At 38.1% G+C, this 18,704-nt stretch overlaps 1 protein-coding gene across 5 annotated transcripts in view; it reads left to right on the forward strand.

Annotated features, from left to right (window-relative positions):
• Window positions 1-18,704, forward strand: part of CLASP1 (cytoplasmic linker associated protein 1) — a 178,775-nt gene that overhangs the window by 35,459 nt on the left and 124,612 nt on the right. For all 5 annotated transcript variants that reach the window (XM_063288799.1, XM_063288797.1, XM_063288800.1 and 2 more), the window contains exons 6-7: window positions 4,183-4,280; window positions 4,733-4,800. In XM_063288799.1, the coding sequence (XP_063144869.1) occupies window positions 4,183-4,280; window positions 4,733-4,800 (166 nt within the window). The remainder of the gene's footprint in view (window positions 1-4,182; window positions 4,281-4,732; window positions 4,801-18,704) is intronic.

The raw sequence follows: 18,704 nt of genomic DNA on the forward strand, positions 1-18,704 counted from the left end.
TTGTTTCAGGAATTGTTCTTTCTCACAGAACAGTTCACCACACAATCAAGCCATGGCATGCTTTCTGAACGATGCTCTGTAGGCAGGAGAGATCATGTGGGGGAATGGTGATTATAGTGGAAGCACCGCTATAATCTCAGGTATGGTAAGCAGGAAAAGTACATGCAGAAATGAATCCCAGTAAAAACTCAAGTCATGAGCTTCCCCCTCCCTTTTTATTTCCAGTTTAACTCTACGCAAAGTATGGCTTTTTGCTATGCTTGAGACTGGAATTCAAAGCAAACTTTGGCTGCCTAAATATGCAGACCAATCGAGGTTTGTAATTAACTTGTTTCAAACTGGCTGGAACTGGATTTAAAACAGTTTCAGGTTCAAATGTATGAACAAACCTGCTTCTGTGTAAAGTTGAAGTCAAGAAGAATCTCCTTCCCACCTAGAGGGAGGAGGAGGAGGAAGAGAGGGGACCATAGGAGTTTGAGGTTTTGTCCCACTTTGTAGAAGTGGTTTTAAATATCAAGTTAGGGTAATATGAAAACTGGGCCCTTGTATGAGCTATCCATAAGAGTCTGAGGTCGATATAGATGGATATAGAAATAGATCTATAAAATCCTCTTTGTTGTCTATCCTCCTTTGGCTTTAGAAGGAAGTATAAGTAATTAAGTGCTATCTCTATCAATAGCAGAACATAACTCTTATGGAAAATGAGAGTGTGCCTGGAACCTGTCTCTTTACATACTTTGAAAATGCAATATGATACAGTGGAAATGGTTTATTCAGAAGGAGACTTACCCCTGCATTACCCATAAAACTGCAAGAACTGTAGTATATCAATGTCTTAGAGGGAGAATTTACTATAAATTAATAGTCTAGGCTTTGCACTATAGAAATTATGTTTAGTAAGCCATCATATAGCAAGACATGCCAGTAGCATGAGTAACACTAAGCTTCTAAAACCCTTGGGTGCATTCAGGAGAATTTTGAAAGCTTGTACTTTTGTTTAATTATGACTTGTTGCCTGGATGTCATTTGAAATACTGGTTTACGCTAACTATGGTCATTTCAAGGAAGCTAAATGAAGATGAACCTACTGTGATTTCTAAAGCCAATTTCTTGAAATTAACTAGTTATTTTTAACCATGAATTAAGGTCTATACAGCATGGTATAGGAAACTGCCTTACGCTTGCTCTTATGCTCAACTGATAGAACCCTCTAGTTCAGTATACTGCATTTGCTGATAACACCTCTGTAGAATTTACATTAGCCGTATATAGAGATGCTGAAGATTGAATTTGAGTATTTCTGCAGGCAAAACCATGTGCTTTACCTCAGCTATGGTCCTTCCCTTGGATAAGTAGAAATAACTTAAGGTAGTGGTTAAAGTGTTAGACTAGAAGCAGAAAGTTCAGGTCTACCTTCAGCTATGGAATCTCACTGGGTAATTTTTGGCCAGTCACTCTTTCTCAGTGTACAGGATAATTTCAATAATTTCACAGGATTATTGATTTGGGGAAAAAAGGGGAGGAGTGAGCATTATGTATGCTGCCTTGAGCTCCTGAAGGAAAGGCAGGATATAAACCTATTAAATAAATGGCGATTACTGTCACATTCAAATCTTGTTCATTAGAATTGGTGAGTAGCATAGTTGAAGTCCTAGAAATAGAATGTCAGGTGCAAAATTCTAGTGGAGACCTCAGTTATGTCATACATACACTCATACATACACTGTGTGTGTATCATAACATTACTACAAGGACTTACAGATTGCCTTTTCTAAGACATTGCACTCTCTTGTTCTGGCATAGAAGGCAATGCCTTAGGTAGTAACTGTGCTTGTACATCACACTCAGTCATTAAATAATTATGCAGTAAAAGTGTTATGCTAGGTCTGCAAGCATCACCCTTTAGCCAAAACTGTGCCGCTTCCAAATCATCCATCTGTGCTTTGGCAATGGAATGTAGAACACAGGCTATGTATGGCTGTATAAACCACGAAGTGAAACTTTAGTTGTGGTGGATAAAGTTTAGTATTACCAATCGAAGCGAACATTTGTAGCTCAGGGTTGAACTGTGGAGTCCTTGGTGTTCTCTGAGCTTTGTTGTTTTCTTGCAGACATTTCATTGCCAGACTAGGCAACATCTTCAGTGCGAAGAGGGAGTGAGGTTTGCTCTCAGTTTATATACCGTGGCTTGCCCGGCTTGTGTTGGTAGGGGTGTTGTTCTCTCCTTGGGAGTTCTTTGATTAGGCTGTTGTTGGCTGCTTGGTTGATTGCCTGAGTTAATAGTTCCTTGATTAGGGTGTATTGTGCTGTTTGATGGTTCATCTGGTGTTAATCCTGGTGTTGATTTTTGCATATCTGGGTGTTGATTGCTGGCAAGGGAGTGTACTGGTCTTTTGGCTTTTCTATTGTCTCTTTTGAATGGTATGTACTATAAATGTTGTTTACCTCTATACGACTGCTGATGGTTGCTTTGTCTGAGTGCCAGGCTTCCAGGAATTCTCTGGCATTTTTGGATTTGGCTTGGTTTAGGATGCTCACCGTTTCCCAGTTGAAAGTATGGTTGAGTCTGTCCATGTGTTGTGAGATTAAGGAGTTCTCATCTTTTGACTGCTAGTTGGCGTTCGTGGATGTGCTCTGCCAGTCTTCTGCAAAGTGTAGATGACACTTTTGTCATAATACAAAAGAAACAACTGAAAGAAACCCACAGAACCATCGATAACATCTTTAATGGAATAAAATTCACAAGGGAGGAAGAAAACAACTCACTACCATTCCTGGACATCCTCATCAGTAGAGGAAATGATGGTAAGTTAGAAACACAAGTCTACAGGAAAGCTACCCACACCAACCAAGTGCTCTATTACCACAGTAACAATCCAACCTCCCACAAGAGAAGCTGTGTAAGAATATTATTCAGACAAGCACTTACACACTGCAGCAACCCAGAAAACCAGAAAAAAGAAAAAGATCATCTGTACAGCATCTTCCAACAAAATGGATACCCACAGAAACTTTTATCAAAAAGTGCCTCACTACCCAACCCACTACAACCCAACCAATGGAAACTATGAAAAGGATAACACTGCCATACATCAGAAACATCTCAGAAACCACCAACAGACTGTTACAACCACATGGCATCACCATAGCACATAAACCAACTAAAGCTCTTCAAAACATATCAAGCAACCCAAAAGACCCAATAGCCCAAGAAGAAAAAACAAGTTATTTACAACATACAGTGCAAAGACTGTAACGGCCACTATGTAGAAGGCAGAAGACTAGCAGAGTGCATCCACGAACACCAGTCAGTAGACACAATGAGAATTCCTTATTCTCACAACACATGGACAGACTCAACCATAGTTTCAACTGGGAAACGGTGAGCATCCTAAACCAAGCCAAATCCAAAAATGCCAGAGAATTCCTGGAAGCCTGGCACTCAGACAAAGCAACCATCAGCAGTCGTATAGAGGTAAACAACATTTATAGTACATACCATTCAAAAGAGACAATAGAAAAGCCAAAAGACCAGTACACTCCCTTGCCAGCAATCAACACCCAGATATGCAAAAATCAACACCAGGATTAACACCAGATGAACCATCAAACAGCACAATACACCCTAATCAAGGAACTATTAACTCAGGCAATCAATCAACCAAGCAGCAAACAACAGCCCAGTCAAAGAACTCCCAAGGAGAGAACAACACCCCTACCAACACAAGCAGGGCAAGCCATGGTATATAAACTGAAAGCAAGGCCCCTTTGCACTGAAGATGTTGCCTAGTCTGGCAATGAAATGTCTGCAAGAAAACAACAAAGCTCAGAGAGCACCAAGGACTGCAAAGTTTAGTATTAAATCATTTCTGCTAAAACAAACCAAAAAAAGAATATATACCAAAGTGTGACCTCCTGAGTCCAAATCATACAGGGTACCAAAGTAAGTCAGCTTGGATCGTTTTGACATTATTGATTCATAATGTTTGGAATTGGGGAATACATTTTCAAGAAATAGAGAAAGTCTGCAAAAGCTACTTCAAACTAGCAGTGCCTTGCAACTTGACTAGATCTTTGGCTTTGACAGTGTTTAGAGCAACTATTTTAGTGATATCATTGCTTTTTCTTTATGCAGCCTGAACATATAAAAATATTTTTCCTTTGTTATTCTTTAATGATTAGGTTCGTGATGCAGCAATAAATAGTCTTGTAGAAATCTACAGACATGTAGGTGAACGTGTAAGAGCTGATCTCAGCAAAAAGGGATTGCCACAGTCTCGGTGAGTGAAAAAGTTTTTCCGAGTTTTTGTTCAGTTGTTGGGTTTTGAAGTCCACCTGTGTTTTGTTGTTGAAATCAGATTATTGTAAAGACTTGTTAAAGCAAATATCAGTTACGATACTGCCTTGAAAATCATGAGATTAAAAAGCAACATATTCTGAAGGAGTGGCATTTTATTTGTGTATGTTCCTAGAAAATTATGTATCTTCTGTTTCAGTAAATTAGAACTAAGAGTAATGGACTAAACTTTCTCAGGGTAAGAGGAATACAGCTCAGTTTATGTACAGGTTTTAAGTTTCATAGTCATTAAAATCTTGGTCTCCTTTATTTGTTCTCATTTAACATTTACATTTAATTAAGAAAGAGAAGGGTTTATCATTAGAGACACAAATGTGCCTTCTCTCGTCATTTTAAATGCTGCCAAAATCATTATTCTTCATTCTTTCAAACCAGGCTGAACATCATTTTTACAAAATTTGATGAAGTCCAGAAATCAGGCACCATGATCCAGGGATCTGGTGGTGAGTAGAAATGTTTTCTTCAAATAAGATTACATCAGTGATATACTGTCTTTAAAAAGTGATATGTTTTCAGTTTTCTTTTATTCCTTAAATTACGAGTATCACGTTCTAATTTGGCATATTACTTTTTAGGGGATATTAATTATTTATATAGACATTTTAGTAATATATGATAATTGATAAATTAATAAAGCTGGCTGAAACCCAATTAATCAGTCCACATGCAGTGCTAGAAGATAGTTCAGAATGATAGGAGCAACTCTGGTGCTCATGTGCTTTCTCCTACCTTTGCATGCTCCATTTATTCAATTCAATTTGTCCCTGCCTATCTCTTCCCATCGGGGGACTCTTAATTGATTATTTCATAGTTTGAAGGGGACTCTATTTTAATGTTACATCTGAACCTCAAACAAAATACTTCACTATCTTACTTAAAATCTCTAAAGAGAGTTATGACAATTAGGAGATTATATAGGTCAGCTTCCCCAAGCTGTTGCCTTTCATATGTTTTGGATTGTAATTCCTATCTGCCCCATCCAACTTCTGGAGAATACCAGATTGGGGAAGATTGCTCTTGTAAAGATGGATAGTGACTAAAATGGAAAATTTTAAGGTTTTTCTGGTTGAATCTTGTTTTAAAAAATGCCACCATAATACAGTAGATATTCTGAACTTGACTATCTAAACTTCTCAGTGTTTTGTTTAACATTAAGTAGCAAATAGGTTGTTTTTCTTTGACAAAGAAATATAGTTGTCATTGGACAGAGATGTTAGATTTTGAGGACCAGTTTAGGACTTACAGGCTTTCATTGCAACTGTAAATCTATTGCAGAGTACAGTGCTAGGTACAAGAGACTCATGCTGGATTTAATGTCTTCTGTGGTCAATAAAAAGGTATTTCACTTATAGGGAGGAGGTAATGTAACCTACTTACATTTCCATTGGAGGAACAGATCTGGTAGATTGATCTACCCCGGAAATTTATAGATCCATATGGATTTATCTGATGGCACTGAGGATCATCTTGTGAACGAATTGTTGGTTGAGAAATAATAGTTTTTCTTTGTCGGTGCAAACGCATAGTTGGTATTATGTTTTCACTTCAGGATGTGTGTGTGTGTGTGTGTGTAGATAAGTGAGTGGTGGAGGTAATTTGACAAAGCTGATTGGTTGATTTATGGGGATCAGTGCACAGTAAATAAATTATGTAGAAATTGTGATGAGGAAGAAAGTAGTCTCCACCGTCTTTTGCAAAATGAAAATATGTTCAACTGAATAGAAAGGCAATGTTTGTTTGTTGTTTGTTTATTTATTTACAGGCCTTATAGGCTGCTCTAGTTAGCTCACTCTATGCCGCATACAACTCCTAATATGTAATTGGGATTAAAAGCAATACAAATCAAATTTAAAAACAAATTGTACATTATAATACTGGTAGTAACATAAAACTGGTAGACGTAATCAGAAAAATAAAACCAATTCCTCCTCAGGACGGTTATTTATAGCGAACTGGACTCCATAACTTAATGGAACAGCCATGTTTTCACAAATTTCCTGAAGGTCGGGAGGGAGAGAACGGTTCAGATGTCTAGGGGGTGGAATACTATTCCATAGGAAGGAGCGGTGACTGAAAAAGCATGCTTCTCTGGCTCTTGAGGATGACAGCCTCTGGTCAAGAGGACACACAAAGAGCCCACTCTACTAGATCTTACTGACCAGGCAAGTGTTACTTGGAGAAGGCCATTCAGCAGATACCCAAGACATGAACTATGTAGGGCTTTAAAGGTGACAGTTGGCAGCCAGTGCAGCTCTTACAGTCGAGGCATTACATGAGTGCCACAAGGCACACCCAAAACTACATGATAACTGTGTTCTAGACCAGTTGTAATTTCTCTGAATGCTCTTGAAGGACAGCCATACGTAGAGCTTATAGCAGTAGTCTCATCAACGGATGACTAAGGCATGAGTGACAGTGAGTAATGCCTCCCATTCCAGAAAAGTTAACAATTGTCACACAAGATGGAGTTGTGCAAAAGTCATCTTTGAATAGGACCTATAGTCAAAGAGGACTCCCAAACTGCTAGCCAGTTACTTGGGCCTTCTCATTCTTTCAAATGCCCGAACACCTAATAGAACAGCTAGATCAGGAAACAGTATTTTAAATAAAATCGTTTCAGTGAGCGTTTGGCCCTTAGGTTAATTAAATGAGGCCTTAGTTTTTTAAATGTTGATTTGTCTATGTTTTAGTGCATTTCTTTAGACTTTGTTGCATCCCACAATAAAGTGGATTAGGATGGGCTATAAATATTGCTAAATAAATTATCTAGACAGGAGTAGGGAAAGCATCCTTCAATATGGGCCATGCTAGCTAGGATTGCTAACAACTGGATGACCACAGATCTCCTTTTTTTCTTATTTAACATCTTTATTTCATTAAAGAAAGGAAAGAAAAGAGCTTTTCATATGCCCTTAAAATTAGAGATACAGATATACCTTGTGTGACTATTGTTTAAATCATGCTAAAATCTTTGTTCTCATTTAGGGGCTCTAAATTTTGACTGAATTGTTACCTTTTTTTCCCAAATGGGTTATGCAGTCTTGGAAATCTTTCTAGTAATTAGCATTTGAAAGTGGGAAACCTTGATCTTTGTTCCTCTTTGATACTCTCGTATTTGTTTTATGATCATTGATCTTCATATATTAAAGCTCATACTTTAAATCTTTGTTCTTGGATTAGATGAACTGGCCAGTCTTTTAATTATGAGAATATTTGTTTTCCTCTTCCATTTTATTGTAGGGCATAGGAAATAGATAATAAGAAATTCCAGCTTTAAGATTGTTATCCAGAATGGCTTTGTTTTTAAGTTTTAATAGTATTATAAATAAAACGTTAGTCATTAGATACAAACTGTGATTTGCGGTAGGCTTTACTTTATGTAACGGGAAGAAGGATTTCATCTTGCTGATACGCCATAGTTGCTAGGTTACAGGAAGGTTTTTCAGTTTTTTATAGCAGAAAATGGTGCTAAGCTGCATGCTGGATTTCTCACTGATTCTTGATACTTTGATGTACATATGTGTGTATCTGTGTGCGCGATAGAGATCTGCAAATTGTTAGATTCAGGGTCTCAGCTAATTATTTTTCTGTAATAGCCTTTTGTATACTTTCAGTAAAAATATATTTCTGGATGTGAAATGAGGTGATGGAAACCTTTGCATATTATGCTTTAAAACCACTTCTGTATTTTTTATAATTTCAGCTGGTGCTGCTTCTTAAAATGAAGATATGTTAGTTGCTTTAATTGCCATTGTTTAAAAACAGGGTTTTGGAATTAATACTGAGATGAATTTCTAGTCCTATACTTCTACCTTTAAAGCTTCACGTTCCAAGGGAGCTATTCGCCGCCACCCCCCACCCCCACACTTTGAGGTTTCCTTTGCCCTCTGCTATTTACAACAATGTGCTGCAGTGTGTTGCAGTCTGATAACTATGCAACCCAAGTTCTTATTAGCCTCATTTTTTAGCATATAGGATGGTATTTAGGTCAACAGTTATTTTCTGGTTTTGATTTTTGTAACCAAATGCGACAATTCTTTTATAGCATTTCTTTCAGTGTTTAGTATAAAGGAAAGCCCCACCATACGCATGCAAATTAACAACAGTGCATGCTGATCATTCCAGCTGATGCTTCCAAAATTAGGAAACAGTCCATATTTTCCAGATATCGATAAATTGTACTGTTTAAAACTGCAGTTCCATATATGGAATAACTGAAGTATGAAATACTTTTCTCAAATTATCAGTGAAAGGGATAATATATTCCAGTTCATTCCAGGCTTCATAAATTGTGGACTGTAAAACTGAGAATGAGCATTTGGACCAAGTACTTCTTAATGTGTGTGATTTTTTTTAACAACTTACAAGAAATCAGTTTTCCTCTACATATGAACGTGATAACTCTGGTTTATTATGGTTTGCCTAGCCAGTCAGCAGAAGCATTATAGCTACCAGAAGCATTATTGCTTCTTGATCTGCAGAGGCAGCTTTTATTTTGGAAGCGTGTAGCACTAGCTTTTTGCACTAGGACTTGGGGAGGAGAGTAAACTGGTTTTTAAGTTGATGAGAGGCTGCACAGAGGCTCGCACTGTGCAATTGCTTTCAGATTAGGGAGCATCACTGGACTGCTGCAGATCATGACTGCCAGCAATGGTAGGTGTTTTGCTTAATAGATGACACAGAATGCATGTATGTGACAGAGGAATGAATCTGTAATCTAAGCATGAGCAAACAAAATGTTTTCTCTTGACATTTAACAAATGGACCTTACCGTTAGTAGCTTTATATGATGGGGAGAAAGTTTAGGCTAGTAGCACCACTGCAATACATAGAGAAAGGGTATTAAAATATGAATGGCAATGCCATCGTGCTAGAAAATCAGAGATTAATCTAATAGAGAGAAACTGTTCAGAAATAAAAATCTGAAGGCCAAAAACTTATAATTTAATAGTTTAAAATTTAATTTAATAAGAATGCTTGCTGGTATGTTTATCTGAATACTTAAGCTAACATGAAATTTGTTGGGAGAAGAGATCTGTAATGATGTTTTCCTAAAGCACAATTCTAGCTATATTTACCCAGGAGTACATTGTTTTACATTAAGTGGTATCTACTCACTGGTAAGTTTGTTTAGGATGCCAGACCTAATCTTATGAATTTTTAGGGATGCAGAATATTTGGAAAGTGTGACAGTAGTATGCAAAAAAGGGGAATTGCACTATTCTGTGAATTTCAAGTTGTGCTTTTTTCTTTTTATTAAGAAAAACAGGAAGGATAAAAGGAGGACGTAAAATGGAACAGCAGAGATAAGATGATTACGTATTTACTTACGCATAAAGCATTAATTTGCAGAGGAGATACACAGACTGGTCTTCCTGCTCCCTCTAGATGTACCTTATTACATTTCATGGGATCCATTTATGATACCCATTTTTGTTGTAATAACACTATATCTCTGCTGTCTATATCAGCTGCCTACCTTTTCTTTGAGGATAGCTTGTTTCTCTGTTGAAACAGTTTCTCTCTAGTCTGTTCATGTTGGTAAATAATGATTCAGTTGTTTTTAACAGATTAAACAGGAGAGAGGAATTTAGGTGCTTTGGTTAATAAATGCAAGGCATAAAATGTTGCTGCCTATCAGTTGCTTTCCTCTGGGTTATTTTACAGAAATCTTCTCTTATGTTTGATAAGATGTAAATTGAACTTTCAGTTTAATTACAATTCTTGATACTTGACAATCATTACAGTCAAATTATATGATTACAATTCAATGCAATAATGTTTTAATTTGTTTAATGATGGTAATAATATGCATTATTTAAATAATCATCTTGGACTTGAAAAAAGGTGTCAGATTACAAATCCTAAAGATAATTAACAATGAAATACTTCATATATTACTCCCACCAGTGATCTCATCTAGTTCCTTGTATTTACAGGTGCTAATTATTGCTATCAAGGCTTTTGTCAGCTGCCTGAGCTGAAAATCTTTTTGAGGGACAATTCTCACAGAGTTCTCTTTAGCAAGATTGGTTGAGATAGAAGGAGTAAGGATACAAGAATTCCAGCAAGTGAGCTAACTTTCCAGTTGGAGCCGACATATCTTCATTTGGCAGAAACTTCCTCTTTTTCACAGTAATACAATTCATGAGAAGGGAAGTGGCTCTCGTAATTGATAATGGGAAATCTGTACCTGGTGTTTACTGTATATAATAGTTGTTTGGCTACATATTTGGCTACATCAGTAGCATGTTCTCCGTATATAAAATAGCCACCAAGTGTTGTATTCTTTCTTTGCAGAATAATTGCAATAGTCATGTTACTATTTTGGTTGCTCTTTTCTGTACCTTTTCCAGCTTTATCATTCCTTTTTGAATGTGATAACTAAATGAACATAACATTCCAAGTGTGTTTCACTATGGATTTCTATAAAGACATTACAACATTGATAAGATTCATTGCATAGAATTCACCTTTTTCAGAGTGTTACATAGTGGGTCAACACATTTCATAGAGCTGTTTACTACAACACCAAGATCCCTTTCCTGGTCAATTATCACTGTCAGCCTGTATATGAAGTTAGAATGATTTGTCCTAATATACTTCACTTTATAGTTACTTATGGAGAAGTGTAGGTAGAAATGTATGTCCACTACAGACTTGTCATCTTCCAAGATGGACTTTTTTACGGTGTGAACTGCAATAACAAGTATGTAGATGCAGGTGATCATATAAAGACTACTGTAACTCCTGCCAACCAAGCAGTTCGAAAACATGCAAATGTGAGTAGATTAATAGCTACCGCTTCGGCGGGCAGGTAACAGCGTTCCGTTTAGTCATGCCGGCCACATGACCACGGAAGTGTCTACGGACAAACGCCGGCTCTTCGGCTTTGAAGCGGAGATGAGCACCGCCCCCTAGAGTCGGACACGACTGGACTTAATGTCAAGGGAAACCTTTACCTTTACCTAATGCGCTCTACCTGGGGCTACCCTTGAAGAATATCCGGAATCTACAACTGGTCTAGAATGCAGATGTGCAGACAGTCTTGGGTGCTCCAAGGGTTACACATGTAACACCTTTGTTGCGTGTGCTGCACTGGGTTCCAGTTTGCTTCCGGGTCCAATTCAAGGTGTTGGTTATCACCTTTAAAGCCCTACATGGCATGGGACCAGGATATCTGAGGGACCGTCTCATCCCTATTACATTGACCTGTCCCACCTGGTCATGCAGAGAGGGCATGTTATGGACCCCATCCGTAAAAGAATTCCATCTAGTGGGGTCTCGGAAACGTGCCTTCTCTGAAGTAGCTACCGCCCTTTGGAACATCCTTCCCCCAGAGGTGAGACAGGCCTCCTCGCTCCTGGACTTTTGAAAAAGATTAAAGACCTGGTTTTGCCAGCAGGCTTGGAACGGGAGGTGGAATAGCCACACCTGGGTATGGCTAATGCCCTAGAGTGATTCTCAATGGACCTATTACACTCATGGACTGATAAAGAACTCTCAGCCATCTAGATTCCATTATATTTTTATTTTTATTGTATTTATTGTATTTATAAATGTTTCTGATCTTAATTTTTTTTATTGTAAACCACCCAGAGTCCCTCCTTGGGAGGGAGACGGGCGGTGATAAAGTTTGATAAAGAATAAATAAATAAATATTGCACACTTGAATTTTCAAAAAGCTTTGACTTGAACCTGATCCTGTTCCTCAAACAGTAAGTCTTACATAGCAGCTTACGTGTTTTTGCTTATTAGAGCTGCCATTATTTGAAATTATCTATAACAGCCTTGCCAGTTTGGCATCTTCTGGAAATTGTGGGGATGACTCTCACCTGCTCTAGCTAGCATCATAAGAGTCAAAGATGATAAAAGACTATTCAAAATATTGGGAAAGCATTAAGTTAGAAAGGCTGAGTTAAAAATTGTCTGTCTATCTTGACAGCCAGTTTGGTGTAGTGGTTAAAGCACTGGGCTAGAAACTCTGAGTTCTAGTCCTACCTGAGGCACAAAGCCAGTGGGGTGACCTTGGGCTGGTCATTCTGTCTCAGCCCCAGGAAGGAGGCAATGACAAAATCTTGCCAAGAAAACTGCATGGACTTAGGCAGTTGCTAGGAGTCAACATTGACTTGAAGGCACCACATCTCTCTCTCTCTCTCTCTCTCACACACACACAATGAAGAGGATTATGGATGTGAGTTCATATAAGTGTGTAATATAGAATGTGTGAGTGGACATATTCTTATGGCAGTCCCCAAGTTTTGAGTCTGGTTCTGCAAGAGGCTAGCTTTGTATGATGTAAAAGTGATCAGGAATAACTATCTTTTGAGAGAATACTATGCTTCTTTGAAATTCTCTGATAGGCATAGTAGCTGAATTACTTTTGGCAGGATGGGGGTCCTTTAGTCATTGGAGGTGGCTTTGTAAAGCTTTCCCAGTTGCCCGACAGTTTGTCCTGCAGCATCAGAAATACTTCAATCCATACATCAGTGGATGGAGGCCTGACAGATTTTCACTATCCATTGTTTATTGGCAGCATACTCATGTGGCAACATGTAGACATTTACTCTGATACTTGGGATGCTTATACTAATGTGAATGGAGATCTGAGGCATTATTACTGAGAAGAATCGTGTGAAAAGGACATTTTGATTTGTTTGATTTTAGCTTAGTATGAGAATCTGGCCAGTGGGGTTTCTTAATCACAATAGCAATATTGTGAATCAGAACTGTATGGCTTAGTGAGCATACCAGAACTTAGCAACATGTGTGAACCTAGCCAGTGACTGTGAAACAAGGGTGAGATCAAGAAGCCATCAAGGAAGTATCTGTTTCAAGTCATAAACATGCTGTCATAGTAACCTTGACTTTCTGTGGAATTTCTTTGAATGACTGCCATTTCATATGAACTGAATTCTTGGAATATAGGCTTAACTGTTGTGTAGTGGAGATTTATTAAGTCCAAGGCTTATGTGATGAAATTTTGCTGTATTACTGCATTTTTACCTTTTTAGTGGATAATACACAGGCTCTGCCTTTCATCCTGAATAAGCAATGCCTTCTTTTGCCCCCAATATGGATATTATTATTTAAAAGTTGTGCTTCTTGACTTACAGAGTACTGGCTTAGTGAGCATACCAGAACTTCTTTGCTTTGTGTTCTTTGCTTTGTGGAGAGGAGGATGTTTTATTTTGCTTTTGTAAAAATAACAAAGTCAGTTGGTGAGTTACTAGAACTTTACATTAACAGAGCAATGTTTCTAGGAACAAATGGAAAGGAAATATAAAGGAAACCTGAAGGGTCTGACCAAAGGCCCATCTACTCCAAGATTTTGTTCCCACAATGGTTAGCCAGATGCCTTTGGCAATCTTATAAGCAGGAAACAGATGCAGTGGCACCCTCCCACTCATATGTCCTAGCAAATCATAATCAGGGCATATTACCCCTGATACTGGAGATATTCTGTATCAGTAGCCATTAGTAGAATTACTTTGCATGGAGAACTGCTTTTTCATGCATGCTTTTTTCAGCTGAAGAGATGAATAAAAATAATTCCAGGATGGTAATAAAAAAAGGTATTAGAATACAGGGAATCATTTGATGGAAGAAACAAGCAATCAAATGCCATTTAACGATCCGTTTTCTACACAGCAAGAGGAAAGAATCAAATAATGTTTTAATCTGAAGTCTGATTTTTTTTAAAAATTGTTTATTTTCCACCATAGTCCCAAAGAATTCTTGACGGTTCACAGTCCACAACAAATAACATCTAAATCAACACAAAATTAAAATGCATTACAAACCTCCAGCATGGTACAGTAGTCCAGCAGCCATCAATATTCAACCCAGATAGCGTCATATCCTAAGTGTCCTCAGGAAGAGTTCTGTTTTCAGCTGCTTCTGGAAGGCAGCCAAATTGGGAGTCTGTCTAATTTCTGTTTGAAGACCATTCCAGAGGGCTGGTACTGCTACTGGAAAGCAGCACCACTGAGCCTCGCCCCCCTTCACTTCCCGAAACTAGGGAACCACCAGCAGTGTTTCCTGTTAAGATCAAATTGGTTGGGCTGACTTTTGAGGAAGAATCAGATCCTGAAGATTCATATGTTTATGCGGCAGCTTTTAGTTTGTTGGTTCTACTAGTGCCTTTCTGCAGGAAATTGAGAGGACAACTTAATAATAGTAATACCAGTTTTGCTGTCTGGAGAGAGTTAGAATGGGGTAGGTGAGCATTCCAGCAATAAGCATGAGTATCCACCTCAGAGGCCAGGGTTACATGTATGGGAAGCCCCTTGGACCTAAGTGTGCACCAGCTGAGTTTCTACTATTTTAGGTCCTGTAATAGGACATTCCAGATACAGATAGGTGGTGGCCTTAGATTCATTTGTGCTGAAGGTCCTTCATTTTCATGGAAGAGTGAGATTAGGTCTCTTTATCATAGTAGCTTGAAGCTAGCGTAGTTAATTTATTTTTCTATTGACATCAGCATAGGGAAATAAGTAAACAGGAACAAAAGAAGAAAGTGTTGCTCTACCCCACCACTTGTTTTAACCAATATCTGCCTGCAGGAATTTAAAGTGACATTTCACTTCTACACACACAGACACACATACGCCAATTTATGCACACAATTAAGATGGGTGGCTTAATAATATTTTAATACATTCCACGCAGTTGTGATAAATAGAACATGCTTCTAAGTTAAAATGGGACTTAAGACTTCCTGAGTCTTGTATTTTATTTCAGAATAAGAAACTTCCTTTCATCTTCATGTGATGGTCCTCTTTGCCTGTATAGTTTTTATCTTATGTTTTCTGATTACGGTATATTTTGCTAAGTATTAAAGCGTAGCTATCTCTCCAGGTATCCTGCTTTGTCAGTTAAGGAAAGATTAATTCACTGTTCTTCTCAGCATTTGGGGAGTTATAACTTCGCAATATTTTAGATAAAGGTTCCATATCTTTGGGTTCCATATGTTCATTGTAATGTGTCTACAGAATAATTCTATTTTTTTTTTTAAAAAAGTGTTTTGTGTTTCTTTACTCTGTGGCTCTATACTGGGATTTGGAGCAGATCCCCATTCTGTAATAAATAGTGTACTGTTTTGGTTTTTTTTAAAGAGTTACACAACAAGTGCTGTCTAAGCCTGACATTTTTGGCTACTGAAAGAATTAGTCATAGGCATCTGTATCCTTACACATATTCATTTGTTGCATTGTACAATGTGAATCTCTTCCTTCTTTACTGGTTTAACGATAGATGTGAATAATAGGGCTGTGCAAAATGTTGAAATAATGCTTCACTTCAGTGATGCGTCTAAGAAAGTACCCCATTACATTTGATTTGCAAAGCAACAGTAGTCTCTTTGCTTCTTAGTTCAAAGCAGAGCAACCACATTGCTTCACTTTGCTCTGGTTCAGAGTTCCTCTCAGGCTTGTCTATACACTACAGGAAAAGACTAAGGGAAATCCCAGTTTTGGGTGGCTTGAGAATCCCAAAGGCATACTGGGGGTATCTAGTTTGGCAGTTCATTGGGGAGCACCAAGTGATCACCAAACCATCCCCAGAGTCCTCTTTGCATGTGCCACTTACTTTTTTCCAACTCTTTGTCCACTGACCAGCAATTAAAGAAGGCTAGTAGTCCTTCCACATTGCCCAATTCTTCCAGCTGCTCATCAAATGGCTAAAATTTCATAAATTGTAGTGCTCACCTTCTCACAACCACTTGGGAGCTGTTGAGAGAAGGCAGAAGTATGAAAGGCGTAAAACACCTTCATGGATTGCTGTGCGTGAAGGCTGGCACAAGCCAACTCCTATAGCACTGGCTGAAGTGCTTCTTAGCTGGGAGGGTTCAGCAAATGCACTGAAGCACCCATGGAACTCCTTTGTTGACACAGTATGTGCTGCTTAGCACAGACCTGATGAATAACACTGCCTTGTTTAATTTGCTGCATAGCCACAAGAGTGAATATGAAAGCCTGAGAGGAACTCTGAACCAGAGCAAAGTGAAGCAATATGGTTGCTCTGCTTTGAACTAAGAAGCAAAGAGACTACTGTTGCTTTGCAAATCAAATGTAATGGGGTACTTTCTTAGATGTTCAGATCAGCCTTTCCCAATGAGATGTTCACTGGATGTGTTGAACTACAGCTTCAAGTTACCAAGCGAACAAGAATATGTGGAGATGTGATCTAATATAAAGGAGATGTAGCTCTTCAGGAAGTAAGAGCAGTGACTGATTCATTTTTTTTCTCCCCACGCTGTTGACTTACTAAAATGTGGTATTCTTAATCAATACATAGTATTTTCTCTACATTCTGCTGTCAGTACATATATCTCTAAAATAGCCTGTGGGTGTATGTATTATTGTGGTGGGTGCTTCTTGTAGTGTGTATTTAATTTTAACTTTGCATTTTCTTAACTCTTAACTTTTTTTGTGTGTGTAGTTAATTTTTGCCATAGCTGTTTTTATTTTTACCTTTCATAGATGTTTTATCAGTGCAGTATTGTGAACTGCCAGGAGTCCTGTAGGATTTGGCAATACACACATTGAATGAATGAATAAATATTAATCCATTATTACCCAATATATTTCATGAGACAATGTCAGCAGTTTTAGAAACAATATATTAATATCCAGGTACTATGGCACTGCCAAGGTTTTAGCTTTTTTGTTTAATTGAATGATTCTTGCAATCTAGCATTTTTCATTTTGTTTCTCGTTGCTTCTGCAAAACATAGAGCTATATTGACTCCAGCCTACTTTTATTTCTTTTGCTACAGTGCTACTATTGACTGAAGCAAAATTAATTCTGTTTCTCCCAGCTATAGCATTTTGGGGAATAGCAATGTTCCTAAGAATCTCTTTAGTGAGATGATCCATAATGGAAATCAAGTGTGTTTCTAAGAGTCCAGGACATTAAATATAATATGTAGGATTTTGAATATGACTTTAAATGTAAGAAGAAACCCCTGTTCCCTGTAATGACTCAAATAAAAACAAGAAGCCTTGGCAAGCATGTACCACAACATCTGGATTAGCAGCTATATCTTGATTTGTAGTTTGGCTGTATCCAGTCTCATCCCCACCCTAACCTGATTGTATACAGGCATAATCAAATACCTCCTTAAGTATCTGGCAGCAAAAGAGGGTCTCATACCTCCAGAAAGGAATAATTTGATTTTAGGTGTTTAAAAGCAATGCTGATTACGTTTATCCCAGGCCATTCCACTTTGTTAATAGGACAAATTATGGGAGTAACAGTTGTTAAAAACTGCTAAAGAGATGAGCTAAATTCTCCTCAACTCCATAAAAGTAATTATTTTCTTACCATTGAGATTAGAGAGATTTCCTCAACTCTCCTTCCATCTATCATAATTGGCCATTGTGAAAATTCTTTTCTTTTAAAAACAGATGAGTTCAATAAAGCATTTTGTCCCTTTTTTATTTTAGCTTTTTAAGAAAGATTGAAAACATAAATTCAGACATATTTCTATCTCTCCATCTGGTTCTAAATAACAAATGAAAAACACATAGTGAGAGATTTCTTGGAGCTAAATATACCAAGAGCAGTAAAGTCTGTTTGACACATTGTGTGAAAATAGCACAGAAGTTCACAGGTCTAATGGAGCAGAATTGTATAAAGGTAAAGGTAAAGGTTTCCCTTGACGTAAAGTCCAGTCGTGTCCGACTCTAGGGGGCGGTGCTCATCTCCGTTTCAAAGCCTTGGAGCCGGCGTTGTCCATAGGACACTTCCGGGTCATGTGGCCAGCATGACTCACGGAACGCCGTTACCTTCCCGCCGAAGCGGTACCAATTAATCTACTCACATTTGCATGTTTTCGAACTGCTTGGTGTGCAGGAGCTGGGACGAGCAATGGGAGCTCACCCCGCCGCGCGGTTTCGAACCGCCGACCTTCCGATCGACAGCTCAGCGGTTTAACCCGCAGCGCCACCGCGTCCCACAGAATTGTATAGCCATAGGATAAAATTATAAGCCAGTTTAATAAGCTATCCTATAGTGCAGGGGTTGAACTAAAGGATCAGTTAAGTCCCTTCTGCCACTCTTATAATACTCAGAGAGGGACAAAGATGTGGGCTGGAAAAAAATCATCTAGAAATTTTTCAACTTCAGACATGTTTGGCAGTTGCAAAATAGTATGATGTTTGTTTTTCAGGTGATTGCCCCAAAATTTCTAGATGGTAAAATAATATGCAAGTGCAGTGCATGCTTATTTTTTATTGCTCAACAGGGTTTTCAGTGTTCCAGTAAAAATAGTTTTTCTTGAAATATCTAAGATGTAATTTCTTTAATGTAACATTTCAATCTTATAACAGGCTAGTTTTAATTG

This window comes from Candoia aspera, chromosome 1 (genome assembly GCF_035149785.1).
Source record: "Candoia aspera isolate rCanAsp1 chromosome 1, rCanAsp1.hap2, whole genome shotgun sequence".
NCBI classification, from domain to species: domain Eukaryota; kingdom Metazoa; phylum Chordata; class Lepidosauria; order Squamata; family Boidae; genus Candoia; species Candoia aspera.